The following is a 27764-nucleotide window of genomic DNA, read 5'->3' as shown; positions in this document are numbered from 1 at the left end:
ATTTGTTATATATATATATATATATATATATATATATATATATATATATAAAATACTGTATATAATACTTCTTGTCCTGAATAAGCAAGTTGCTTAACAGAACCACTGAATGCATATTTAGAACACTGCCATAGTGGATATTTGTGGCAGAGAGGCTTGCCTTGAATTTAGGCATGTATCTTGATAGCAGAAGGTAGTACAGATATCTGCAGATTCTGTCCAGTGATCTGACCTGCTCACAGTTATATTGGATGGACCTCTTTGTGTGCGTGTGTCTTTTTTCAAGAGGAGTTTGCAGAGCAGCTTGAATAAGCCTTAAATGTGTTGGAACAACACATATCCAAGGTGAACAAATGTATTTGGTCAACGTACACAGAATACGATAGAGAAGCAGTAAAATGGTGGAAAGGGTTGTTTGTTTGTTTTTTTGTTTTTTGTTTTTTTTAGTCATCAGCTTGATGTGCTGATGTTGATTTCTAGGGATCAAAAGTTTTGGTCCAGTTGTCATTTGAACTAATTGAATGTTGAGAATAGCATACTCCAGGGGACTGCTGTGGTGATACTGATAGTGATTATTTTTCTTGAGAATCCAAGATTGTAAGTTGAAAGCTTACAACAAGTAAAATAGTGAGTAAACCTCTATGCATTACTTTGTAATTATAACCAGAACTATAGTTGTGTACTATTTCTGCTGTGGCTATTAGGTATTGAGTTGGTTTTCTGTTCTCTTATCACATCTCTTTGGTCTCCATTGAGCATGACCAAGCTTTTAGTTTAAGACTGGATTTTTATGTCATCTTCTAAGCTTAAAGAAGACATTTTATTAACGTTCTGAGTAGAAGAAAATGTGAAAGGGAAGAAAGGAGAGGGCACTGTCTGCTTTTGTGCACCAGGCTGTAATCCCCTCTTTTATCATGAAATCTCATTAGCCCTTTCTTGTTTCACTTCTCCTTCACCCAGATCCCTACCACATTTTTACGCCTTTTATGCAAAATATGACAAGCCAGTTATTCAGTCATCTAACGGAAAAGTTTGGTCTTGGTTGAGTGCCAGATTTCAAAAACGTTATGTTAGTGTTTTCTTCTTAGGCTAGAACGGTGTTAATATACAATTATCTCCTACCAAACATCGCTAGCTTTGCATAGTCTTTGTGAACAGTATATGATGTTGGCCGTGGCTGAGGAAGATGAGCCAATGGTGCAAAGCCTGATGAAGGCTACAGAGACTGATGATGTGAGTTATATACTGACTATGTCCTTTTAAAACAATCACCCATTTTTTAATATCTGGTTCAAAATATCTTGGAATTCCCTGTCAGGTCAGTAGCTGTTGACAGTGAAACTTAGTTGCCTGGTTGGGTAAGATTTTCAAAACCAAGGATAGGCATGAAAACAATGCAGCTCAAAGCCCAGGAGTAGTGTAAAGAAAAGTCGGTATCACCCAATGGACTTTGCTTCCGATACTTCCATTTGAAAAGAAAAAAAGGAGAGAAAGAATACAAATTTTTGAAATCTCCCCATCTTTGTTTATAATAGCAGTCTCAGACATCTATTTCTGCTACAGCGTAGTCATGCTCCGGTGCCCTCACCCCAAAGCGTAACATCTCTCAGTGCCTCGGTTCACGAGGTGCCTACCCCAGTGTTTTGGGGAGGGCGAACATTTTGAGGTGGTGGCCCCAGCTGCACCCTGACAAGCTGCAGGGCAACCTGGGTCCCCACGTTCCCTGAGGGCAGGCTCAGTGGGCTGCTCTCTTTTCAGCTGCAGCTCAGAGCTGCTGTAGACCTTCCCCAAGCAGTTTTGGAGCTGCCCCAGTGCTCAGGCTCAAATCTGTTGACAGCATAATAGCTGGCCCACGTAGCGTGCCGTTTTCTGGGTTATGCAGCCAGGATGTTGGACTTGGTTGTGTTCCCCCAGTCCCATGTATTTAGCTATAACTCAGACTTCAGAGGCTTGTGGTTAGCAAGTACCTCCTGTGTGTGTCGAGGGTGGGACCCTGGGGAGGGACTGCAGTGCTCTGCTAAATGAACATCCAGTTTTTGTTTGAATTGAACTCGTATTTTTGGAACCATGGGTGACTTATTCTTGGAACCCCATTTTTCAGAAACCCATCTGCACGCAACGTTGCCAGGATTTCTGGTACAAATATTTTGTCATTTGCTCTTGAGACAATCTGTTGTTTCAGTCCTGGATGAAGTTTTGTAATATGCTGCTTGAGATATCATGGAAAAATATCTAAGTGGTGGTGTAATCTTCTAGGTGAAAACACAGTTATGCAGTTTTAGTAGAAAATCAATTGTTTGCTTTTATCAATAAATAAAATCTGTTAAATTTCAGTACCCATATTCTTTCCGTATCTGATCTCAGCAGCAAGGTTAGAGAGATGTGAGCCACCTTTTCTTTTCCAAGTAATGTTTGAAGTTCTCACGTTTGGTGCTCATTTTGTTCCATCTTTTCTCACTAATTTCACTTGCTCAGAGCATTATGTCTGGAACCTCAATTTTTTTCATTGGATTTTTTTTTCTCTCTATTGACAGAGCTTGCTCCTGTCGCTATTAGCTCAATTAGTATTTATACAAATGCAATCAGCATACACATACAGTCCTACTTTAGCTCAACAGTGACATAGTAGAAGATTTGATGAGAAATGTTAGGGGGTGGAGATTAAATACAATGCAAAATCTTTACTTTTGAATGGCAATTTTTATTCTTTATCATGCTTGTGTGATTGATTTCTCTATTTCCCTCTTAAATATATGTTCAGAGATGATAGATTGTGCTGTTTTAATGAAGTGACACTATACTACAAATAACTGTCATAGGGAGCATGGTCTGAGTCCTCTGAGTCAACCAGGTTATCATTAACCCTTCTGGTGTTGGCAATTGATGTGATCTCCCCATGAGTGATTGTGTAGGGAACACAGCAGGGTATTGTAGGCTGGTTGCTCATGGTAACCCCATCACTGCTACATTAAGTGGTAACCAGTGAAATTCTGCTTTGGGGAATTATGGTTTTTTACTTTTCAATCTTCAGGTGTTTGTATTGTCCTTTTTTTTTTTTTTTTCTTCCAACCCAGAAGAATGAAATGAAAAGGCCCTGTAGTAAGCGGGATGTCAAAAGAACTGTGTTTTTTCATGGAATAGTGAAGAAATGGAAATCAGTGCACTTGCCATAGTTGATTCTGGAGTCCTCGTGTTTCTCCTGCTTAACTGCTCAGAAATTAAATCCCCAACCTCTCAGGTGGTTTAAGATTTCAAATGAGTGGAAAAGACTCTTAGTCATCCAATGTAAGCTTCTAGAGATGAATCTCACTGAACATGCAGTCAGGCGGCTTCAGCACCTCTGGAAGCAGATCCAAGGAGTTAAGGGTAAAAACTTTTAATAAAGAGTTTGATCAGCTTCATACATCTGAGGAAGCTGCGGCAGATTGTGTTGTTAACCATAAAGAGAAAATGCTCTCTTTCCGCTCCAAAGCTGGAGTGTGAGTAGAATACTTGCTTGCTTGCCAGGTTTTCTTTGGCATAAGAAGTGCTGGTGGTGGTGGCTGCTGCTAAAGGTGTGCTAAGGGAAGCTCCTTTCTGCAGTGGTAGCTTTGACAAAACTTCTCATACTCTCAAAATCTGTGTACAGCACTTACAAATACCATCCCTTTAGATGCTCAACCCCTCTTCCCATTCCCATAGCTGGGCCTAGGAGCTTGCAAGCAGTGCTTCTTGTTTGGCCATCACCAGGCAATTCTTTCTGCTGGTGCTTTGCTTGCTGTTGTTTTGCTCTCTGGAGATACCACGTGCCTGGCAAACTTTCAAGCTTGAGTGAGTCCGTGCCGGAGAGGTAGGCAGGGCTGACAGCACGTAGCTATGCTGCTGTCCTTAACTTTCACTTGTCTCCTGCGTGGAAAATAAATAAATAAATGATGTGTGAAGGGGAAAAGCGTGGGAGGAAAAATGTCAGGAAATTCAAAGGTGAAGCTATTTCCTCCCTAAGTAATATTTTTTTTTCTCTCCGTGTGTTATTTCTTCCCTTCAAACAATGGGGTGAGCTTGAATCCATTCTTAACTATCAGCCTCACCATTGTTTATTCATAAATTCTTTCATGTGTGTGACGGACATTAAGAAAAACCCAGACCTGACTTGGGAGTTTTCTGGGCAGGCTCTGAATGATAGCAAGCCCATTCCTGTTTGGGATCCCTGGGTGCCATTGCATTCATGCAACCATATGTGTGGTTGAAAGGTGTACACTGTGAAATTGCACAACAGTGTCAGATCTTCTAAAAAAGCAAATAAATAGCCCAGATACTTGGAATGAGGCTTCCTGATGTTCACTGCTTAAGTGTAATGGTGTTTGCTAACTTGGTGTGTGTGTGTACTTGCATTTGAGGGAAGGGGTGTTTTGCTGAAACAGGTGAAAGTTAGCTCTGTAGTATAAAACAGGAAGCAGATGGGTACTAATTAAAGCCCTGTTGATGATAAAAGGCTGACTGAGCTTTTGAAGCAGCTGCTTTCCTAATTTTATACATAGTTGGTGCGTACTTTATATAAGAGCCGGCCTCCCCACACTTCATTGTTTTCTTGAAGCCGGAGGAAATGCGTGTGCATGTACGTGTGTCGGGCTGTGGCCGAGGGATGGGGCTTACAGAGCTTGTTTGCTTCCTCCTCTGTGTTGGAGAAAATAGCATTTTCTGAATGTCTGACAAAGGGGCCAAGCACCATTTCATCTCCCTCCTCTTCTGCCTTTCCACAGGCAAGTAGGCAAGTAGGAGTGCCTGCTAGTAGTGGTGTTGTTGGTAGGGCAGGGCACCTCATATTGCAGTGTCTCAGCTCACCTAGGAGAGATGTATATTGGAGTGAAAGTTATTTTTCTTTGCTGTTTGTTATTGCTTGTTCAAAGTTAGTTGGATATTTTGTATATGGCTTGTTCAAAGCTAGTTGGAAAGTCAACAGCCAAAATAGAAGTGCGAGTTTCAGCCTCCTGCGTGCACAACCCGCAGTCCTCATTACTGTTTTCAGTCGTCTTAAGGACTTTTTATACCACTTTTGCTGTTTTTTATTGTGGGGTTTCTAGGACGAATAACAAACTTACCTTCCAATAAATAAATAAAAAAGATTCAAGGATGTAGTACTGAAATTTAGATGAAGGAAAAATCACACCAAAGCAGTGCAGATCTTCATAGAGTAGAAGCAGATGTTAACTGCAGTATTTGAATGCCCGTAATAGAAAAATGTGTATTGGAATGAGAGAAATAAATGATGAAGTTTGCCTTGAGTAGTTGAAGTTTTTTTCTGTAGTGGACATGGTAAATCACTGAAAGCTGCTTGTTGGCAGCTCTTGCTACTGGGAATCAACATAGGAGAATAGGTTTCTTTGTTGGACAAAACGCCTGTGTTCAGTTGGGTGCTGGAGACGTCGTCATTCCAGAGGAAATAAAGTAAACTTGGGTTGGGACAGGAGGAGGAAGGGGAAGAGGAAAATTTTGATCAGACACAGGTTTGAGTCCGGAATTTGGCAGATTCAGTGGACGGCAGCTGAAGTGTGGAGGAGTGCCTTGTGCACCGGACATCTGTTGTCACACTGGCCACATTTCTTCACGGACAATGCTTGGGAATGGAGATTCTGTCCAGGTGAGAGCTCTCACTGAGATGCTCTCTGGTTGCCCATTTGAAAGAGCAATTTTTCTATTTTGAAGCTGCTGAAGCTCAGAACTGCAGGTTCCTGATTTAATTTGACTTAGCAAAAGCTTAACTTGTGAATAGCAGGCTTCCTATTGGTGCTCCTACCAGTCCATAAGCTGGAGTAGTCCTGCCTGGCATGTTACTGACCTGGAGGAGCCCAAGCGTTCAGGGAAGTGTCGCCTGGTTCAGCAGCTGATGCTTGTCCCTCAGCATCACCTTATGTCAGGCAGAGGAGGTCTTCTGATGTCATGAGACAAGCCTTCAAAGCTGCAAAACTTGTTCAAGATCAGAAATGTTGACTCCAGTGCTGCAGTCACGTTTCCAGTTTAAGCTTTTGTAACTCAGTTTATCTGGGATTTTCCTCACAGGCTCCTTGGATAATCTTTGCCTCCTGCCCTGCTTGGTGCAGCTTTGTGCAATCAAACCCTACAGTGATGTCATGCTGAATGCTGCAAAGTGCTGCTGTCTGCTGTGGCTCATAGAGCAACTGTGATGAAACTGTTGTACAACATGAGTCACATTCTTTAAATCCTTCTCTGCTAGTGCTGCTAGTGTGGTTTATTCCTCCAATGCCTTTTCACTCCTGTTTAATTACTTCCTTGCTGCTGTCTTGGTTTAAATTGAGGAGGGCAAGAGCAGTTTGTTCCTTGCCTTCCTGTTCTTCTCTTTCCTGCTGCCAATCTCCTCTGCCATGGGGGCATTCAAGACAATGGGTTTGGTGTTCAGGCCAACATATGAACATAAAACATACCAACTCCAATTGCACCCCAGGCAACTACTGACATAATTTCCATTAGTTACCTGCCAGAGTGCATTTCTAGTAGTGGAGTATGGAAAGTCTCTTTAAGATGTGTTGGTGGTGGTATGTTTGTGAAATGGTGGTGAACGCATCACTGGTGCATGAGGATTGGTAGGTCAAGGTAGCAGAAGGTGATGTTTGTCAGTGACTGTCATATGCAATGTATATATAAACACCAGAGCATGTGGACTGGGGAGGACGACCACATGCCAGCAGAGCTTTCTAACCAGTCACTTGTTTGGCCCTTGCATATGAGGACCTGGGAATCCCTCCATAGGAGCAATTCCAAAAGCTTCTTGCTCTCTGTGTCAGAAATGAAAGGAGGCAGCTGATACATCTGCCTCTCCTTGTTCCTCCTGTTCCTTGAAGAAGAAGAATGGAAAAATGATAATGCTGCCTTCATCCTTGGACAACGTGGCTCTCTTCACAGAGGGTTAGCTTACTGTGATGTTAGCTGGGTTGGCTGCTCAGTGAGGTGAGCTTACCCAGAACCAGAATGTGGTCTGGGAGGGCTTTCCTTCAAGCACATGCTGCACAATTAGGAGTTGTTCTCTGCAGAGCTGGTTTCTTACATGTTTTGGTTTTTATTACCCTCCACTGTTTGTCAAGAAGCTGTTGCTGTTTGAGTGTACTTTGACATTTTACTCGTGTTAATCTGCTTTAGACTTACCCTCTAAATCAGCCTTTTGACAAAGTCTGGAGGCTGGGTTTAATTTGGGGTGGTTCTTGCTCTGTTTCTGTGATCAGCAGCTTGAAATTGTCTTATTTTCTCTTGTGATACTGGATTATAGGAACGCCAGTGTATTTGTAGAGAGGACATACAACCAAGCCTACCTTCTGAAGGCTTTTAAAAGCATTTAAGGTGTATCAAGAGTCTACTGGGCTCCAAGGTGAAAACAACTTACAGTAAAAAAGACACTTGATTTATTTAAAAAAAAGAAAAAGAAAAAAGAATCCTGTAAGGTTACGGCTGTTTGAGATGTAAAAAAGGTGGGCAGCCTCTGCGACAATGAAGAAAAGTCACGGAATCACACAGGCTGCTAACATTAAAGGCTGCAGTGTACCCCTAACTGTGCCAGGAAGCAAACACATTGTCACTACTGCTTTCTTTCTTAAGGTAAAAGCTCCTTAAGCACGCTTTAAACATGTTTCTGTGGTTTCTATTAGCCAGCTGTACCAAGTAAAAATTGCTGCCACTGCGGAATTTGTATGCCTTGGGGACTCTACAGTTCTTAGGTGTGAATGTACCTCTTAATTCTTTGGTTGGTCATTCTCATTCTTAATTTTTTTTTTTTCCACATTTCAGTATTTAACAGGAAAAAAAAAAAAAGACTGGAATAGGTGAGAATTGCTAAAGGTTTCATTCACTCTGTTTAAAATAGCACTTCATTATTGTTCTAAAGATACAGAGCAAGGAGATTTATATTTTTGTTGCCAAAATTATTCAGCTGCTCCTCTCTTTGGAAAATCAGTCAAATGTGTTGAATGTATGTGCAGGGAGAGAGGTGAGGGGTGGCTGTTGTTTTTTGAGCAGGCTTTGGGCGAGATAGCTCTAAGCTTCCTTATCAGATGTCCCAAAGATGCCTCTCTTTGAAGGAAGTAGGCAACAGTGAAGGAGTGGAGCAGGGGTCCTTGTGTAATTGATGGAGAAGGAAAAAGGAGGATTGAGCCCACATCCCTTTTGCCAGTTTCCATTATTTGAGCCTGACACTTTCTGTGAGTTTTTAGGAAATAGCTCCTGAAATCTACTGATCCCTTGACAATTTCATTAAAAGAGTGTATAAGAGGGTACTAATCTCTCTTAACATAGTAATTGGTGCATAGATATCTTCAAGGTACTGGGTCGAGGTCCTTCACTCACTGCTCTGAAGCTGAGTTTTGGAAGTACCTTTATTACAGAGCCCGTCTTGGAAGCAGTGTTCTTTCCTTCAGCTCTCTCCCTTTACTGGATAAATAAGGAAGGTTGAGTTAAATCAAGACAGTTGTTAACTGTGGTCATTTTAAGGGATACAAACATGAGCTTGCAGCAAACAATGACTAGCTTGTGAATGCTGAGGTCAGGACTCTTCTTCTGTTGTTATCTTCACTGATTTTATTTCAGTGGGGAGTAGTGAATGGGGGAAGAGGAAAGGAAGGAGAAGGAGTAGGGTAGATAAGCATTCCTACTGTTGTTTAAGGCCTAGTGCTTATACATTCAATATTGCTCAAGTGTAAAAGAAGATAAACTGCAATTATTTATGCTTACTCTCAACTTCTACCACTACCATCTTAATGCTTCAGACACCAACTTTGTTAGGCAGAGGCTCCCTTACAGTATTGCTTTATTGGTGTGGCTCCTTTGATGTAGCTTTGTCAAGCTGGCTCTATTAAACTTAACACAAAACAGGAGGATGGTGATGGTGATGTCAAGCTTGGTGTATGCACAGCTGATGGCAGGGGATGAGAAAAATTAGTGGGTTGTGCACATGGTCCTATGATTAAGAAAACCATATTTGCCTTAATTATTTTTGTCCAGTTGGTAATGGTTTGGCTCAGCCTAATCTCCAGTTGCTGTGCTTGAAGGGCTGACGTAGCAACTTTTTTGGTTTACAGCTAGAAAACATCTGCAAACTCTTTGGATTTACAGACATGTAGGTGTACTCTTTCTTGCAATTGTGTTTGTGCTTTTATTTACTTAAACACATCAAATGTAGGGATGGGGGAAGGATTCTGTTGTTGCTGGTTTGCCTGAAAGATTCCTGCTTCAAAAAAGAATGGTTTTTTTTTTTGAAGGCTATAGTGCTCTGAGGTTTGCCTGAGTAGGTTGCAGATATCTGTGGGACTGGGGAGTTATCTTGCCAATTTACCTTGATTTGTAAGTGTTGGTAGTCTAGAAAATGGGATTTTTCAAAGTTCGTGTTAAAATGATCCAAAATAAGGTGTTTTTAAAAGGGGCTATTCTCTCGGCCTACTGAGAACAGAAAACACTACTTATCTGAGCCTGTATTTTTGGAGGACTTCAAAAATTAAAACATTATGTCAAGACTCAAGCTCTTCCATTTTGAAGATATATTTTTCCAAGATGGCCAAAGGGAATACATAGTAAAATAGTCATGTTTCTTTCTAGGTGGATGGAGACAGAAATCCTGCTCCATGGGAACTCAAAGCTTGAAAAATAGCATCCAACTTAACCCTATTAAAAAACCCTGAGAAATTCCTGAAAAACAGTTCTGAAAATTCTGCTTTGCAGCTGACATAGTTTTTTATGGATTGATGTGACTTCTAGAACATTTCTCATTTTGGGAATCCCGAGGGCACGCGCCTAGGAGTTGCAATGGGATAGCAGCAAGGATGAGCAGGGGGGATGGTATGGAGTTCAAGGTCTCTTTTCTAACTTTCTGCCTCTGTGTTAGGATGAACATGGGCAAACAGTGCTGTGCCTGGTCTCTGTCTCTTCCAGCTGCCTGTGCTACCGGCACTGCCTGTGCTTAGGAGCTGCCTCTAGAGGAGTTTTGCTCGTATTTTCCCTTTAATTTTATAAATCAACCTCCAGCAAATAGAGACGTAGATTCTTCTCCATTTATACATCCTGTTCCTTACTCATTTTTCTTTGTGTTGTCCTCTGGCCAATCATAGCTCTGTTTACAGGTTGAAAAGCTGCATAAAATTATGGATTATCTCCATGCTGTTGTAGGTTAGCAGTGGACAGGAAGAAAGCTGGAAATACTGAACAGGCAGTGTATTGCTGCATAGGCGTTTAATGTTGATAGAGTGTGATAGAAGTAAGAATACTGCTTGTTTCCTCTTTGCTGTTCAAAACAACCTGAAGCATGTTCTGACCAACGTCTAAACAATAACTGCAAAAGTAAAAACAAAATTTTTAATAGAGAAGAGTGTGGCCTGCCAAATACTGTGCTTAATTTATGCCTATATGAATAATGAACAAACAAAATACTTGAAAACACCTGATCCTCCATGGGGATGAAGTTAATTTCTTTTTAAAACAAAATGAAAATGTGGAAGCATTCCCTGTAAAATCTTCAAAACTGAAAGTAATCCAAAAATAAAAGAGCAGTAAGGGCTGCAATGCCTGCTGGAATTTGTCAGCAATTTGATGAATCTGGATATAAATCCATAGATGTATCAATGACAAATTATTATAAAACTTCATGAAGAAACTTGGCTAGATACACAGTATTGGAAAACATGCTTCAGATGCATGCTTTTTTTTCTTTTTTTCTTTTTTCTTTTTTTCTGTTTCATCCTTGTTTTTGAAGAGACCCTTCCGTGATCCACAGAATAACTAACTTCCTGTGTAGGAATTGCAAATGACAGCTCCTACTGCTGACATTCCTGCTATTTTTAATCTGATTTAAGTTTTTGTCCTGTGAGATTCTTTCTCTCTTTTCTTAGAGATGAGTGCCCCATTCTGACCTATCAAGCAAATGCTATCTCAGAGCATCTCCAAGAAGGAAAACTAAACCTAAAAAACTAGTGACACTTCTGGTCGCTTGTCTCCATTGTACTCTCACCATAGTGCTGGGGAAATCTGGAGGAGAGCTCCTTCACTTTGTCTTGAGGCAAGGGCATGGAAGGGATGGGTAGCCCAAGGCAGCCTTTGTGATTGAGAAGCTGGATGTCACAGTCCTTACATTTGAAGAAGGAGCCAGGCAGGTTCTATCTGCCCAGTTACCCATGGGCTTCTCATTGAGGAAGGTTGGGAGCAGTGGTGGTGAAATTTGCACCAGTCAAGACTGTGACCTCTAAGAGGAAGAAGCCTAATCAGAAAGCTGATAGAGCTTTTAGAGATTGGGAGAATTAGTGAAGGGGAATGGGAGTGTTATTTTTTCTGAACTGAGTGTGGTTGTGGATGTCCCACCTTCTGATCTCAAGCCTCCAATTGATTTCTTAGCATCTCCTAGGGACAAGAAAGATTGAACAGTCTTCTTTTTTCTTTTTCCTTTTTTTTTTAAATGAAATGAGTGAGGGCTGTGTTCTGCAGAAAGCCTTTTGCAGAAACTCTCGTACACTCAGTCTTTGTTTTGCCTCCCATCCTGAAGAATCAGTGGTTTCTCCCTGATTTGGCATGGCATGAACACGATTCCCAGGACTCATTGTTTTGCCCCTGGGTGTCCCCAGTGTGCCCAGAGCCTCCTTGTGCTAGGTTCTGTTCTGTTGAGAGAAATGGAAGAATGAGTGAAATTTTCTCTGAGCAGTCTCAGTGAGGCAGGTCTCCTTACATACATCAAATGCAATAAGAGGGGAGATTGACTAAACCTTGTTAGCAGGGAAAAAAAATAGAAACAACAGTATCCAAAATGCTTATCCAGAAAGCTCATTTCTGCATAGCAGTATCCCACTTTGCTGTCTTAGTTTATGCTCAGTATGATTTTGCATCTCTCTCATAGGTGTGTAGTTAAAAGAAGGCCTTAAGGTTTCTTGTGTTTTATCTTCCTTTTTACGGCCCTCACTGTAATATTTTCCTTAAAAAAAAAAAAAGTGTATTTGGGTAGTATGATGAATACTAATGTACTCTTGGACTTACTCTATTAGTTCCATTCTTGTCTTTAAAGACTTGCTTTTCTCTTGTCCTTTTTACTCTTCTGAGAGTTGGGGAGAGAGGGAAGCAAGTAAATACAGAGCTGATGATTTAAGTCACTGCTGCCAGATGACATTCTATGGGAATGTGGATTTGCCAGTATGTAGATTGTAAATAGTCCTTTGATTTAATAAGGGTCTGTTAAGTACAGAGCACAGCCTACAGTAGTGAGGGAATAGGAACGCTTCCAAAACTGGTGTGAGGGAAGAAATTCTCCTTTAGATTTCCTTCCCCTGCTCTGAGAAACAGAGCTCTGCTTCCCACAGCCTGCTGAAATGTGGGTTGTGAGTACATTCACGGGTAACTTTGTTCATCGTTGGTGCAGCTCATTTTGCAAAATTGGGTGATCGTGGCTTTATAACGCTGAACAGATGTCGTGAAAGCCAATGATGAGCACCAGTGTTTCTTGAAGCCACAGTCTAGAGAACATCACAGACAGCAGCATTCAAGAAGAGGATGCTGGCATGAACATTGCAACCACCCGCCATGAGTTCGCTGTGCCCTGAGACCCCCGTGAGAGAATACAAACTGAAAAGCCTTTAAGTTTAGACCACACCTTATTTGAAAAAGGGGTGGTCACAACTGGCTAGACAGTGGAGAGGGGCAACGTACACATGGAATATAGCTCAAGGCTACAATGAAATTGGATTAATGCTTTCTGTGGGCACTGCAGTAGTAAATCATGTTATATAAAATCTGCTATGCTGGAACCAGGCTTGAACTGGAAACAGCTCTCCAGAAGAGACTGTGCTGGTGGTCTGGCATGCTTCTCCAGTGAGGAAAAACTGTACCAAGGCAAACTGTGTTCAAAGAAGCTGTGTAGAAACATACCTAGTTTCTACACAGTGTATACCTAGTGTTGGTGCTGCCTTTTGGGGATGCATGAAAAGGAGTAATTGTAAATCAGTACTGGCTTCTTGTAACTTTGGAAAAAAGAACAAGTATTAAAAATAGAACACAAAGAGAAATGAATGAATACTGATGGCATAAGGCAATATCTACATATTTGGAGATGATGCAATAGGTTAAAGAGAACTTAAATCTAATGCTGTTTCAGCTATTTTAATAGAAAAATGGATTTGTAAGTTTTTATTAGTATTTTGTTAACAAGAAAATAATGCTTTATTTTCTTTTTATGAGCAAGATGGATACAGGGAGAATTGACGAGAGGAAAAATAAATAGACAAAATGATGACTTCATACACTGGACTGTGCTCATGTACAAAAGAAACCAAGGGGAAGAGAAATGTCCTTGTCTTCTTCCCTCCATTTCTCCTGGTTGCTACAGCAACATCAGCAACATGAGGTGAAATCCAAAGGGTTGTTTTCTTAAGTTGACACTGTCCCCTTCAAATGTAAAACATTCGGCACTTTTTCCACTAGGTGAGGTAAGGAATCTCTAAAGATGCAATGAAAACAAATAAAACCAATCAACTCCATTTTATTTTTCTTTTAGTAGTTTTGGGGTCTACATTTGAATTTTGATGGCCAATCATTGCACTTTATTTAGCCAAAATAAAGATCAAATGCACAGTGAGTTGCAGTGTAAGATATTATTCAGCCCATAAATGGAAGGCTTTGCCCTTCTTTTTACAAGACTTGCAGTTTCCTTCAGCCTGGGATTTCCTGTGGGGCACAGCTAACCCTGCTGCAAAGGAAGCTTGCTGCTTTCATTGATTCTTTGTTTCTCAAAAACTATTATTCAGTGACACCCATGTCCGGAGAATTTTGCTCCTTTGCTTGCTCCTTTGCTCTCTGCTTAATTGGTGCAAGTATGTAAAGTATGTATTTCTCTCTCTCCCTCTCTTTTATCCATCTTTACAAACTCAACCCAAATTTTACATTGTTGCAGCTGTGCATCCCCTTTGGTGTTTTGCTTCTCAAGGTAAGAAATACATACAAGCTTGGTGGCTCTATTGGAAAAAAAGCACCAAATGCTTTTCTGTTGCCCTTGCCAGATGAGTTTGTGCTTTGTGGGAGTCATGGGTGCAGAGCTGCAAGTGCACAGGGCTCCATCTCTGCATCCATGGCCAGAAACTGGTGGCTGCTCCTTCTCTGTCTCCTTAAGGAGAGGTCTGTGGTGAGGCAGCAGAGGTATTGCAAGTGAAGCGAGTCCTCAAGCCTTCCCATTACTTGTGAATCCATCAATTAATGACAGTCATTCCAGCAGTCTAGGTTATAGATGATTTTGTGAAAGCAAAAAGTCTTAATCCACAAAGATGAAGAGAAGAGGATGTGTGGTTCTGTGGTAAAGCATCCAATTGAAACCAAACCTTTGGGTTAGATCTGTTGTACCTTTCCATAGGCGAGTGACAAATGACCCCCTTTGGTCTTTATCCAGGACTTTAAGCATTTAAAGTTGATGTTAACCTTCAGGCAGAGGCTTGGATATTCCCAATTTTTTAACTTAGCCTCTTACAGCTTTTGAAGCAATCATATCCCTTTTTGTTGTTGTTTCCTGGAACTTTTCTGGATATCTACAAAGGGCAATACAAAATTCGAGCCCTATTTTCGGACTGTGTTGTTTCTCACCTCAGTGGTTTAACCAGGACTTTCAGCTATTTCTCTCCCTAGTGTTACTTCTTTGTGATAATGTTTTTGTAGTACTCCTCTTAAGATTATCTGCTGGCCTAATATACTGATAATACTGATATATTTAGCACGTATACACATTTGTACCTTGTCATTTGAGCTAGCAAATGTCAATAAAAGGCAACTTAGATTTAAAAAGAAGAAAGGGGCAAGCTTTCTATAAACAGTGCAGTAGTCTTTGTGATGAATTGGGTGTAACCGTGGAGAGTGGCAGAGGTGAAGCAGGCTGTCTGTTAAACAGGAAATGAGTGATTAACATTTTTTGTCCTACTGATCATAATTATTCCCACTGGCTGAAAAAAATAAACACCTCTCAGTGTCTCTTTACTGCAGTTGCAGAATAAAACTTTAAGCTGTTAGTCATTCTGGCGTTGTACAGATGAACTACTACTTCATTACTCCAAATGGTTTTATTTATTTTAATAAAATTTGCTTATAATTGGGATTCTTGTTTACCTTGTAATAATCTCTGTGCTCTGCACTCAGCAACAGCTTTGCCTCAGAATGTTATCCCTACTGTAGTGCTTGCATCCCGTGGTTGCTGCATTAGAGCCTGCAGTGACTAACGGGGATACCGTCTGCCACGGATCACAATGGCTTTCCTCATGGCTCATTGCACTGAAGATAATTCTAATCTCTGTAATCCCTTTGGGTGTGCATTAGAGGTGCTGAGTAGCGTTAATCTTGGCTGTGATGTCACTCAACAGGTTATCTGCAGGTCTTCTCTGTCTTACCTTTCTTGATCAAATTAGCGAACTCTTCAAAATGTACTTTTTTTTTTTTTTTTTTTTAAGGAATTGACCATGTCCCTGACATCAGCATGTTGATTGATTGAATTCTTTATCAGTTTTTTTCTTTTATCACCTGGATTTGATGTCAAGGCATGCAGGTTGTGCATACAATCCTGCTTTGCTACTTTGCATTACCGATGTGATTGCAGCAGAGGCTGGTTCTGAGGGGAGAGGTATGAGAAGGCTTTAAGTGAGAGGCAAGGAGCCCATCTACTGGGACACACTGACTTCAAAATGTTCCTCTTCAGTGAGGCTTCAGTCCTGACCTCCCACATCACTAATGAAGTAAGGAATCAGAGTCATAGAATGACTTGGGTTGGAAGGGACCTTAAAGCCATTCAGTCCCAACCCCCTGCCATGGGCAGGATTGCCACCCACTTGATCAAGCTGCCCATGGCCCTCCAACCTGGCTTTGAAATGCTGCTTCTTTATCAGAAGCATATATGCATATACATATATTTACATTCCATATTTGTGGAATACTTGTATTATCTATCTACAAACAGGAATCTTTTTATTTGTCAAGCACATGTCTTTTTCTGCCAGTTGTAACAGCAGTCTTTGTTTGGATTGTTCTTGGGTTTTATGCTCACCTTTTCTAAATGCCCCTGTAGAGAAAGTCGGAAGGTGTTAACGTTTTATTAGACATGTCCAAATTGCAAGCATGGAAAAGTACTTTAAAGGAGGCTGCATAGAGTGAAGATTAATTATGTAACTTTTTTATAGCGGTTGGGAATTCTTCAAATACGTGTCAGCAGAGTTGTGTCCTGACATGTGAGTATGTCAAGTCCTTAAACACCAAATTCTAGAGCTGTGTGTGTATTTTCTATTACTGCATGTTATGTTTCAGAGGAGAGAGCTCCACTGGTGATGAAATCCCCTCCAGTCCAGGGTGCATTGTGGGTCAAGGGGATGCAACCTGGAGGATGGCCAACCCTTCGACAGCTGTGGAGAGGAAGTGCAGTAGGGTATAAATCCATGGACTTAACTGCAGAAGGAGCAGGACTTAGATTATTGCCAGTGAACTATGGGCACAATAGACTTGTGTCCAGGAGAGGCGTGTGTAGTGGTCGTATAGTGATAACATACAGTCTGCCACATTCTTGTACGTTCAATCAGGGAACAAAGGATTGCTGAAATCTCTTCAAATGGAACAATTTGAGAAAGCGTCTCCATGTTTGGAGATGATGTTTCGTGGGTGGTGTTCTGGGAAAGACTCTCATTATGCTACCATCTGTAATGAAAAACACAGAGATGCAGTACAAGGTCCCTTGCACTGTTTCTGCGCTTTTTCCAGCTGAAACTTCTTAGCCATGTAACAGTGTAGGACAAAAATGGAGTCAAACAAAAGCACCCCCCTAAGAACAAAGGACCCAAAAAAGCATGACCTGTTTGGGAGGAAATCCTGCCTTTCCACCTTCATGCAGCTGCAGGTGGCAAATTGCCAGCCTCTTCTAAATATGACTCTTAGACCTGAGGCTAAGTGATATGCTTTCTGGGTATATTATTATTATTATTATTTTAGAGTGGCTGAGGCTCCAAGAGGAGGGTGATTTGAACATCTGAAACTGCAGTAAAATTCCAGTACACAAACCTAGAGAGACAGGTCTGATGTCCTCTTTAATAGCCTATATAAATGCTGGGTCTTTCCTTCTCTTCTGCCAAGCTTTTGCTTTGGTATCCTCTCCCCAAAAGTCACCAATTAACCTCATTTCATAGTGATGATGTTAACCTCATTTCATAGTGATGATGTTAATTGATAAGTCTATGAACTTCACTTCTACCAGTCCTCAAGCCTGACTTTATTACAAAGCATCTTCGTATTGAAATATTGTTCAAGTCTCCATTAAAATAAAAAGGCAATCTCAAGTCTCATCTCGTTTCTTTTTATTTTTTTCTGAATCGCTGTTATCTTAGAGGATTATGACAAAAGCAGTATTGAAATGTCACATTTACAGACAGCTTTATCTCACCCTTCCAAATCTACTTTAGATTTTGTTTGGAGAGATCTGAGAATTACAGTCAGATACTGTTCTCCTGTCTGTATTTACAGCCATTTCTGCTGATGATAGTGTTAACTGACTAACAGCACTTGTAGACCATTCCTTTGGATAAATTGACATAATAAGTAATGGACTGCTGAGATGACTTCTGAACGAAAAAACGGTGGGCAATCATAAGACTGTTAATTTTTATAGATACACTTAGCCTGTCTTGCTCTTACATTACTGCCTCCCACTTAGTTATGGCTGCATCTGTCTCCAGAGGCTGAGTCCTTCACCTTTATTGCCATACTGGTGAATCTCTTGTCCAAGATGCTGTGGTTTGCTTTGTTGTAGTACCATTGACATGTATATCTTGGTAGATTTGTGATAGGAGATTGCTTTTTTTTATTGTTTGTTTATTTTTCAGCACCAACTGTTGGAACCAATCCTTTTTCTCTCTTTTAGGTGGCTATCACAGCACTGTAGTTGAACAGGGAGGGAAGGAATCCCAGTAGGGGACCCATGCAGGCTTTTACAACGCTTGAGTCTCACAGCTCTCAGAATACTCTCAGTTCCACAGTCTGATCCCGGAGAAGGCTGCAGTGAGCCTGGACTGTTGGAGAGGTCTTCAGTAAGATTATACAGGAGCTCTACTTTCCTCTTCCATACCTGCTCCAAGGAATGGGGTGGAAGAAAGATGGCCAGCGTACCTGTATGGCCTCTCTTCAAGTACAGGCTTACACTGTTGTTAAGTTCAATAAAGCAACTATGTTTTCAGGTGTTTCTCTTTAGTAAAACACCAAAACAATTCACTAGAAAAAATAATAATTAAATAACTCTTTTTCTTTTTTTTTTCAGCAGTTATTCAGATTAACCTTCAGTTGCCTGTTTAAAAAGTATCTATTGGGCTTAAATACAGTAGGCATCCAGGCTCCCCAGTACAAAAAAGACAGGGATCTCTTGGAAAGAGTCCAGCGGAGGGCCACAAAGATGGTGAAGGGCCTGGAGCATCTCCCCTGTGAAGAAAGGCTACGTGAACTGGGTCTGTTTAGCCTTGAGAAAAGAAGAGTGAGAGGGGACCTGATACAGGTCTATAAATATCTAAGGTGTGGGGGGCAGAGTGGCGAGGCCAGACTCTTTTCAGTAGTGTGTGGAGGCAGGACAAGGGGAAACGGCCACAAACTGCAGCATAGGAAGTTCCGCACAAATGTGCGTAAGAACTTCTTTACGGTGAGGTGACGGAGCGCTGGAACAGGCTGCCCAGGGAGGTTGTGGAGTCTCCTTCTCTGGAGATATTCAAGATCTGCCTGGACGCCTACCTGTGCGACCTGGTGTAGGGAACCTGCTTGGCAGACGGGTTGGACTCAATGATCTCTGGAGGTCCCTTCCAACCCCTACAATTCTGTGATTCTGTGAATTAAATGTCTCAGACTTATTGTTAGTAAATGTAAATCAGTTTGAATTTATTTGTTGTTTAGAAGAAGAGCAAGCTGGTTGCAATGTGATTCAGTTTCAAGAAATGTCAGAAAAGTAGATGAATAATGTAAGTGTGTAGATTCAAATGAATGATTTTCTTGGCTTCGTTAGTTTTATTAGCTGGTAGTTGCTCATTACATAGAAGGCAAATGTTGGTATTGTGTATTTTAACTCTTCATCAGCAAGGACCACCAATATGTGTATCCATAGCACCTGATCTTCTTGCTCAACTATGGCTGAAATGTGAAGTACATGCTGGAGTTTGAAGGCCAAATGGGAGCAGGCTTCCTGAGCTTCATCTCAAACATGCAGACTCAGTCCCGGGAAACACCCCACAGGTGGCAGCAGTCTGGCTGGAGTCGTAATGTGGGTTTGATAAAATTCCAAAGCAGATGCTTTCAGGCTGACCTGGAACTCATTGCTGTGCTTGGGAGCTCAGCTGGAGATGTAGCCGATTGCTTTGCGTATCCTTCAGGTGGGCTTTGGGAGGCTTTGCTTCAAAGTCTTGCCAAAAGCCGCCGTTCGAAGCATCTTACAGCACACTGAGGCGGCGGGGCTGCGGCTCGCGGTGCCGCTTCTATGGCTGCCAAGTTCCACTGCTGAAACTATACTTTTTTATCAGGTCCTGTTTGCGTCTGGCAAAGATCTGTAGACACAACATCATTAACAGCAGTGCATATTTTCACAAGATTTACCTCTTCAACACTTTTTCCAAGTTAGTAAATCATAGCTTCTTTAATGTCCTGCTGGCTGCGTGAAAAACAGGAATTTATGTAACAAGCTCTGGGCCGCAAACCTTTTCCTGTTAGGAAAATTTTTTTTTCATTGTTGGCAGTGTTAGGAGACAGCTCTGTTACTCAAAGAGTGACCTCAGATGTCCTCAGTGCAATAATACCAGATTATAATATTTTTGATGACTAAGGAATAGCAGTAATTTCTTAAATATTTAACGCTTCTCTTGCAGAGAAAAGAGAGTTGAGCACGAGCAGAAGATTTTCACTGCCTGATGTTTTGCATGCCTTATATGCTTATTTTCATAGTAAACACTCAGCCTAAGCCAACTGGGTATGTTTACAAAATACAATAAAAAACTGAACTGGCGCAGGAGGTTTTTTAATCAAGAGACGTGCAGAACAACTTTCTTGCGACATTGCTAACTCTGGAATTGTGTCAGCCTTTAATTCCGCTTTGGCCCTACAGTGAAAACAAAGGGCTGGCAGGGCCAGCTCCCTGCACTCCTCAGCCCTTCCAACCACAGCCACGGGCAAGTCCAGAGAAAGATCTTTGGGCTTACCCTCCTGACACAATGCTACCACTACATTACTATGATGTCAGGTCGGGCAGGGGGGAGCAGATGCTTGCCTTGAGCCCCATGAGGCACTGAGCACCACAGGCCTAAAGCTAAGCAGAGGGCATTTCCAGGTGATGATATTTTTATGGGGCTGCATGTGGTGAAAATAACGTTTCAAGGCTTTGTCACTGGATAGGAGATGAGATTTTGATTGCAAAGTTACTGCAGTGAAGAGATATAGTCCTATTGCAATTAGGTGATATCAGAAAGATTGGCTTCCTTTCAAAATTGAATAAGGAAATGCTGAAATTGTTGCTGGTGTTGATCTAACTGGGATGATTTGTTAAATATGGTTCTCTGGAGGGGAAGAAGATGTTGGAAAAGCTTCTGTAGTTAGTCAGACGTTTTGACTAACTGTTGGGCTGGCTGAACCATGAGCTACCACGATGATGTCTTCTGCCATCTTCTGCTCTCCAGGGGCACTTATTGACCTGTCTGGTGTGAGGCTGTGCTCCTGTGGAGACATCCTCAGGGTGTTGCAGTCTATAAGGTGTTAACAGTCTCTGGTCCAGGACTGCTTGCTGCCTTAATCTGCTGAAGATTAGCCCTAGAGTAACCAATTCCTGTTGGGCTCTGCAGGTGGCCAGGCCTGCTTTTGTCGACTGGCTTTCCACAATCCACACTGTGCCATGGCTGTGGCAGAAAATTTGAGCCTCTGATCTTTGATTTGAGGTAGGCCCCGCAAGATGACTTTTTCCACCTGATATGGCTCCTTATGACTGTTGATGCTTTTCTTCTATCAGTTGGATATATTGGGAATGAGGCAAGATGTGCATATTGGCAGTAGCTTTGAGAAACTAGATGTGCACGGGAGGACATTTAGGATCTAAGAGGTGAAGGAAGACCAACTGGGTATTAGAAGACACTTGTCAACAGGTCAAATTGTAGGATTAGATTCTTAATTTATTTTCTGACGAAGCATAGCTGGTAACTGAGGAGATCATGAAAAGCTTCAGTATCCCCTGGTCAGTCTTGGCACAAGATGTCTTGTGGCCTCAGGTATTGCATGAGTCAATGTTGCATATTAAAATGTTGATTTTGAAAGAGAAAGCTGGTTTTAAGACTGAAGTTTTAAATGCAAGTTTGTCTGTGCCATTTGCATTCCTTTCTCCCTTGTGATTTCTTAGGCATTTAGTTATGTTTATATACAAAAACTTAGTCCTTGGTTTTCTTTGTGTTTTTGCATCTGACAGAAGTCATTTAAACTTCACTAACGTTCTATGACAATATACACATGCTGGCATGTTTGTAGGGTTTAGAAATGCGTGATGAGATCCCATTACAAGGACCATAAAACAAGATCTAATATTTCTCAACTTTGCATAAAAGAAATCCCTAAAAGCCTTCAGATTCAACTCATTAGAGTAAAGCTGATAATGGGATCTTCAGTGGGCTTTTTGGTCTTCTGATAGATATATTTTGCTTCCTAAATCTTGAACATGCTGAGCATCTCCTTTTATATAGCCGAATGTTATGCTGGGAATCACAGGTATGAATATAGCATTTGAAAACTAAGCTGTATGTAGGAGGTCTCTCTTTGAATGCTGTCAGAAATGCAACCTGTGTTCTTACACTTTATTTTGTTTTTCAGAATTCAATCCGCCATAACTTGTCCCTGCACAGCAAATTCATCAGAGTGCAGAATGAGGGAACAGGGAAGAGTTCCTGGTGGATGCTCAATCCTGAAGGAGGAAAGAGTGGCAAGTCTCCTAGGAGGCGAGCGGCATCCATGGATAACAACAGCAAGTTTGCAAAAAGCAGAGGCAGAGCAGCCAAGAAAAAAGCATCTCTTCAATCTGGTCAGGAAGGAAACGGTGACAGCCCTGGATCTCAGTTCTCGAAGTGGCCTGCAAGCCCCAGCTCTCACAGTAATGATGACTTCGATAACTGGAGTACATTTCGACCTAGAACTAGCTCTAATGCTAGTACAATTAGTGGAAGACTTTCTCCTATTTTGCCAGAGCAAGATGATCTTGGAGATGGGGATGTGCACTCCATGGTATACCCATCATCAGCCACCAAAATGACTTCTACTCTACCCAGCCTTTCAGAGATGAGTAGTTCAGAGAACATGGAAAATCTTTTGGATAACCTTAATCTTTTGTCACCTAATACGTCAATGACTGTATCAACCCAGTCGTCATCTGCTACCCTGATGCAGCAAACACCAGGTTACTCATTTGCATCTTCGACCACAAGTATATGTTCACCAAATCCAGACTACAGGAAATTTACGTATGCTCAAGCTAGCATGAACTCTTTGCCCCAAATTCCTATGCAGACTCTTCAAGACAGTAAATCAAGCTATGGATCGATGAGCCAATTTAACTGTCCTGCAGGACTTTTGAAGGAGTTACTGACTTCTGACTCTCCTCCACACAATGATATCTTGGCATCAGTAGACACTGGTGTTTCCCAGGCTGGTGGCAGGGCGCTGGGCCAAGGTGTACTGATGGTCACTAATTCGGTGATGCCAACTTATGGCAATCAGCCACCTCACAACAAAATGATGAACCCTAACACCCGCCCTCACCAAGGACATAACCAGCCAACACCTGCAGTTAATGGCCGTGCCTTGTCACACACAGTGAACCCCATGTCACATACTTCAGGTCTAAATCGCCTGTCGACAGTGAAGACTTCGTTACAAGTGCCTATGAGTCACCAGATGCAGATGAATGCTATGAACCCATATGCCCCTGTTAACAGTTGCAACGGCTACGGACGGGTGGGAATTGTTTCCCTCCACCAGGAGAAGCTTCCCAGTGACTTAGATGACATGTTAATTGAACGGTTGGACTGTGACATGGAGTCGATTATTCGTAATGACCTTATGGATGGAGAAACGTTAGATTTTAACTTTGACAGTGTATTGCCTAACCAAAGTTTTCAGCACAGCGTAAAGACAACCACACACAGTTGGGTGTCAGGATAGGATGTAGTAGGAGGTAAGCTGTGCTTTTTATAATAAATCTGAAAAACAGCCTAAAGGGAAGAGAGATGTCAAATGCGTAAAACCTGGGCGATCGCCTTTGTTGGCATGTGAAGTGCCTCTGTTCCAGTCAGTGATTTTTTCAGTCCTTTATTAGTTTGTAAATCAGGTTTGCACTGGTGCACTGAGATCACTGTGTACCGCCTTCTCCTACTTCATTTGGAATGCTAATATTTTGCCATTAATATTTTGAACCAAAAAGTTTCTGGTAACCAATAATTAATGAAAACGTTTTTCCCCATTTAATTTATTTTAAAGCTAGTTTGAACATATTTTAATAGACTTCATCTTTCGGTGTGAATGTTAATTTGTTGTTATTGTTGTTGTTTTTTTTTCCCTAGGCTACGGTTAAATTCTCCAGACTTGTCTGACAGCAGGAACTGAGAAAAGCAGTACAAAGATGTCCTTCACCTTCCTTTTTAATTTTCTTGACAAAGCTGTGTGCATACACTAGCTTTTTTTGGGGTCTTTTTTTCCTTTTTTCTTCCTTTCGTCAGAGTTGGCAGCAGACTGATTATTTTCCTGTACAGGATGTTTGCCCAAGGTTTGCAGGTTATGTGCTGCTGTAGATAAGAACTGTGCCATTGGAAATTTCATTATTCTGAAGTGCCAAATTCACTACACCATATAATCACAGCAAAGACTCTTACTTACATCATGTCGTGCTTTCGGTTTTGTACAGTATGATCTGTAGAAGAATTGTTTTTTAAGACTATCTGTTTTGGTCCAAGAAAAGTTTATAAACTTTTGTAAGAATACTGTGATGATCTCATGCCCTACGTAAGTTTAACCTTCATTGATGTTACCTGTGTTCTGATGATTTGAGATAACTGTGGACTTGCCTTGCAGCAGTACGAACTGCTTTATTCTACTTAAAATTGTCACACATTTCATATGGGAACAGAGTAGCTGGTTTATATGATCCTACTAAACTCTCTCACTATTCAAAGCAAACAGTAGGTTAAATGCCATTTGATAAGTTACCTGTATTCATGTAAATTTATGCAAGAATATATCTGGATTTCATTGTCAGACTAATGACTTTGTTGTTGGACTTAAGATAATTTTTGGAGTACTTTCCAAGCTATTTTTCTTATAATTAAAATCTACTTTTGTTACATAGGCAACTTGAAAAATAATTCTGAGATCTGGCAGCATTCATAACCTCTTCATTTTGTACAGTATTTTAACTGGATTAAGTACTTGTTTTTATAAATTTCCCTAGCACTTGGGAGTGCTAATAAAGGAAAAGCTTAATAAGTATATTGAATACAAAACATTTCTGTCCCTTTTTTGTTGTGTGATGTATAAAAATAGACAACTTTATGTTTAGGAAATATTTAATCAGTTTTATATATGCATTTTTAGAAATGTCATCTGCTTCTGCTATCATTTTAACTCTGACTACCACAAAGTGTTAAGTACTCATTGTTAGATGCTTGTACAATGCTTCTTCACACTTATATTTATTTCATGGAGGTCTCATAATGTTTGTACTCCTGAGAGCAGGACCATTTGGAGAAAATTCATGATTTTGATAAAATTAGGGACAAAATTGATCTTTTTCTTACTTGGCACTGGTTTTAGAGTCTGTCCGCGTTTCTGTCAGCATTCAGTATAATTGAGGTGACAAAAGTGCTACATTTTAATGGCAGGCTAAAACTTGTGTGACACCCCATTACAGGAAAAAAAAAACATTACTTTTTTTAAGTAAGACAGAAAAAGTAAGTGGGAAAGTTATACAAACACAAGAACCTTGGGATAGGAGTGAATATTAATGATAGAGGCATTGTTCCTGTGGAAATACTTGGTCTTGTTTGAGAGGCACACTGACAGCTTCCTGAGGATTTTTAGGGTTGGGTCATTGATAAGAGATTTCTCTCTCTTTTTTTTTTTTTTTTGCAGTTAACAAGGCAGTTTTCATGGTTGTGTGGAGCATGGGCCTCACCTATCTTTCCATTGGTCTACACACCATTTGTGTTATAGAAATCTTTGGAGCTGACGGGACAAACAGTTTATGTGCTGGCAGAAGAAAGAGAGAAAAACGTTTTTTCACTGATTGTGGTTTTGTCTATGACGCTCATAACTGGAAAATGTTCTAATTGAAACTCTGCTTCCCTGTAGTGATGCTGTATGGTGGAGAAAAAAATGGGATGTGCCAAGAAAATGAAGTTCAGCAACAAGCCATATATTTAATGATCTTGTTAGGACTTTCCTAAGACTCTGCAATGCATCCACTGATGTGCTAGCATTTAGCACCCTGTTGGGCTTAAATCACTACCAACTACAGCTACTTTTTAGATATCTAATTACAGTTGTCAGCAGTTCTGGGGGTTGACATTAAGCTGTCCTGTGATACGGGATCTCCCCCAGTGTGATAGTGGTTTTTGAACTGTTGAGCATTAATTGTTTGTGGTGCCGAAGCTTCAGCGAAGCAGCCTGCTTTTGTGGCCAAAAACTTCAACTAGCATCATCACCATCAACTTCTCATTCTCTAAGACTTGATGGTAAATCCTGGCGGTGGGCTCACACATGAGTTTCTGAGGTCCTTTCTTTCTGCTGTGTGCGCAAAAATGTTTGTTCCCAAATGGGGATTGATAGCACAGTTCAAGGTAGGCACAAAATCCACCTCTGTGTGCAAAGAAAGCAGTGCTTAACTGTAAACTCCGTGGGGTTGCAGCTAAACATGCTACATTTAACAATATACCTCCTGTTTATTATTTACTGCTACTGTACAAATTCCTAGATACAGGTATTTTCTTCCTTTCCTTTTATAACTATGAATATCATAAATGTAGCTGTCCCCGAGTTACAACAGTCTGTAGGAAGTCCCTTTTAATTACCGAGAGAAAACAGTTGTAGATAATCAGAGGTTTTGGGTCATGTGGTCAAATTTACTTTCTCTTGCATGGTGCCATCCTAATATTTTGCAATTGTATTCTGGAATACTGTGAAGTCTGATGAAGGTGTTGTCTGCCTTGAAAGCAAACATTATGTGACCTCTGGTAATAAATCCTTTTCCAGTAAAAAGTACCAAGTTTCTGGAGTAACTTAGTTTGTCAGAATTGTTGTAAATGATTGGTTTGTGAATTGTGCGGATGATCTTACCTATGCAGCCTTGTTTTTGACTTTTCTGGTTTGTACTGTTATTAAAAGTTTATTGTATTATAGAGCTGTTCAGATATTTTAAATATAAAGATGTATTGTTTCCATAATATAGCTATATGATATATGTTTAGGTAGTAGATGCATTAATTGGAAAGCTCTGCTTTGATAAACCGACCATTTGCCTACACTTATAAGCAAAAGTCACATTGCTTATTATTGGCTTAAGTCAACAGAGCGTCCCTAAGAAGAGAAGGTAAAATTGGACCAATTATAAAACAGTATAAAATTTGCACTTGTTAAACCACTGGATGTATGTTAGTATTTTTTATTTTTTTACTGATTTGAAATTCCTATTTTCATGATGAAATTGCTAGGATCCTTAATTTATGACTGATTTTAAATAAGGTATTCTCATTATTATTATTATTATTATTTTGGTAATCATAATGTATAAGATGCAGCATGGTTTATGCAAACAGAAAGCAAATTACTTGGCATTAAACCTGGCCTCCTTTTCGAGGGTGTTCCACAAACCAGCAATATCTGGAGAGATTGGCATGTACATACCGCTAGCTCTACTTGCGAGTGGCGTGACAGCTCTTCAACGCTTCACTGCTCTGACTTAGTCACACTGCAGAATTAAAATTCAGACGTGGATATTTTCAGAAAAGTGCCTGATGTACTTTTACAGACACACGAGAACAATCCCTGACAGTTTGTTGTATAAAGCCATAAATGTATATAAATTATGTTCAAAAGGTTTTGTGTCCTTTCTTGTATACGGAGAATGAGATTTGTTCCAGGATTCTACTTGTGATTAGTAATCCTTCTGCTCAGACGTTGTCGTAATCACTTTCCGTACCGCGTAATCTTTTTAATGATGATGATCCCATTTGGACAATCTTGATGGCATTAGCAATTTTATATGGAAAAATACCTCATGGTACACAGTCTTGTCTGACAAGATGATACCATATTAACAAGCAAACACTAACTGCAGAATAGTTAGACAAAATTTCCATTACTTGGTATAAAGGAATTTGTCTCAGAATTACTTCTGGAATTGGAAGCGTGGCAGGTACAGGAACCTACTAGGGCTGTGTTACAAGTGTTTTATCACAGTGTGCTAAACAAAACTTGTTTACAAGTCTTTGAGACTAAACGCAAGAAGAATCCATGCCTGACTCTTAGTGCTCATGAGAGATTTTGTGTAGAGGCACTTTATTACTGGAAGCTGCATTGTGCAGCACAGACCTGGTTGCCAGTGCTTCAGCAAGCCTAGTTCAGAGAAAATGGCAAAAAAGTCCTGAAATCCTTTTGGAATGGGTATTTGTAAGTATAAGCTCTTAATAAAATTGCTATGACATGAGATGGTAACTAGTGTATCAGAATGTTATGTAACACATTGTTAAAGAAGAAAAAAC

General features: G+C 40.7%; 1 protein-coding gene across 1 annotated transcript; it reads left to right on the top strand.

Annotated features, from left to right (window-relative positions):
- Positions 1 to 1164: 1164 nt before the first annotated feature.
- On the top strand, positions 1165 to 27098 carry FOXO1 (forkhead box O1). The gene is made up of 3 exons (XM_031552055.1): positions 1165 to 1233; positions 21742 to 23188; positions 23574 to 27098. Exons 1-2 carry the CDS (start codon positions 1165 to 1167, stop codon positions 23173 to 23175), a joined length of 1503 nt encoding a protein of 500 aa, XP_031407915.1. The 3' UTR covers positions 23176 to 23188; positions 23574 to 27098.
- Positions 27099 to 27764: the final 666 nt, after the last annotated feature.

This window comes from Meleagris gallopavo, chromosome 1, assembly GCF_000146605.3.
Source record: "Meleagris gallopavo isolate NT-WF06-2002-E0010 breed Aviagen turkey brand Nicholas breeding stock chromosome 1, Turkey_5.1, whole genome shotgun sequence".
Classification (NCBI taxonomy): Eukaryota; Metazoa; Chordata; class Aves; order Galliformes; family Phasianidae; genus Meleagris; species Meleagris gallopavo.
This window is presented reverse-complemented; position numbering and strand designations above follow the sequence as displayed.

Excerpts from the sequence above, each read along its gene's own strand:
- FOXO1 (XM_031552055.1), top strand. The coding sequence starts at position 1,165 with ATGTTGGCCGTGGCTGAGGAAGATGAGCCAATGGTGCAAAGCCTGATG. Across the intron at positions 1,234-21,741 it reads AGGCTACAGAGACTGATGAT|CATTTGAAAACTAAGCTGTA; the intron begins GTGAGTTATATA and ends GTATGAATATAG.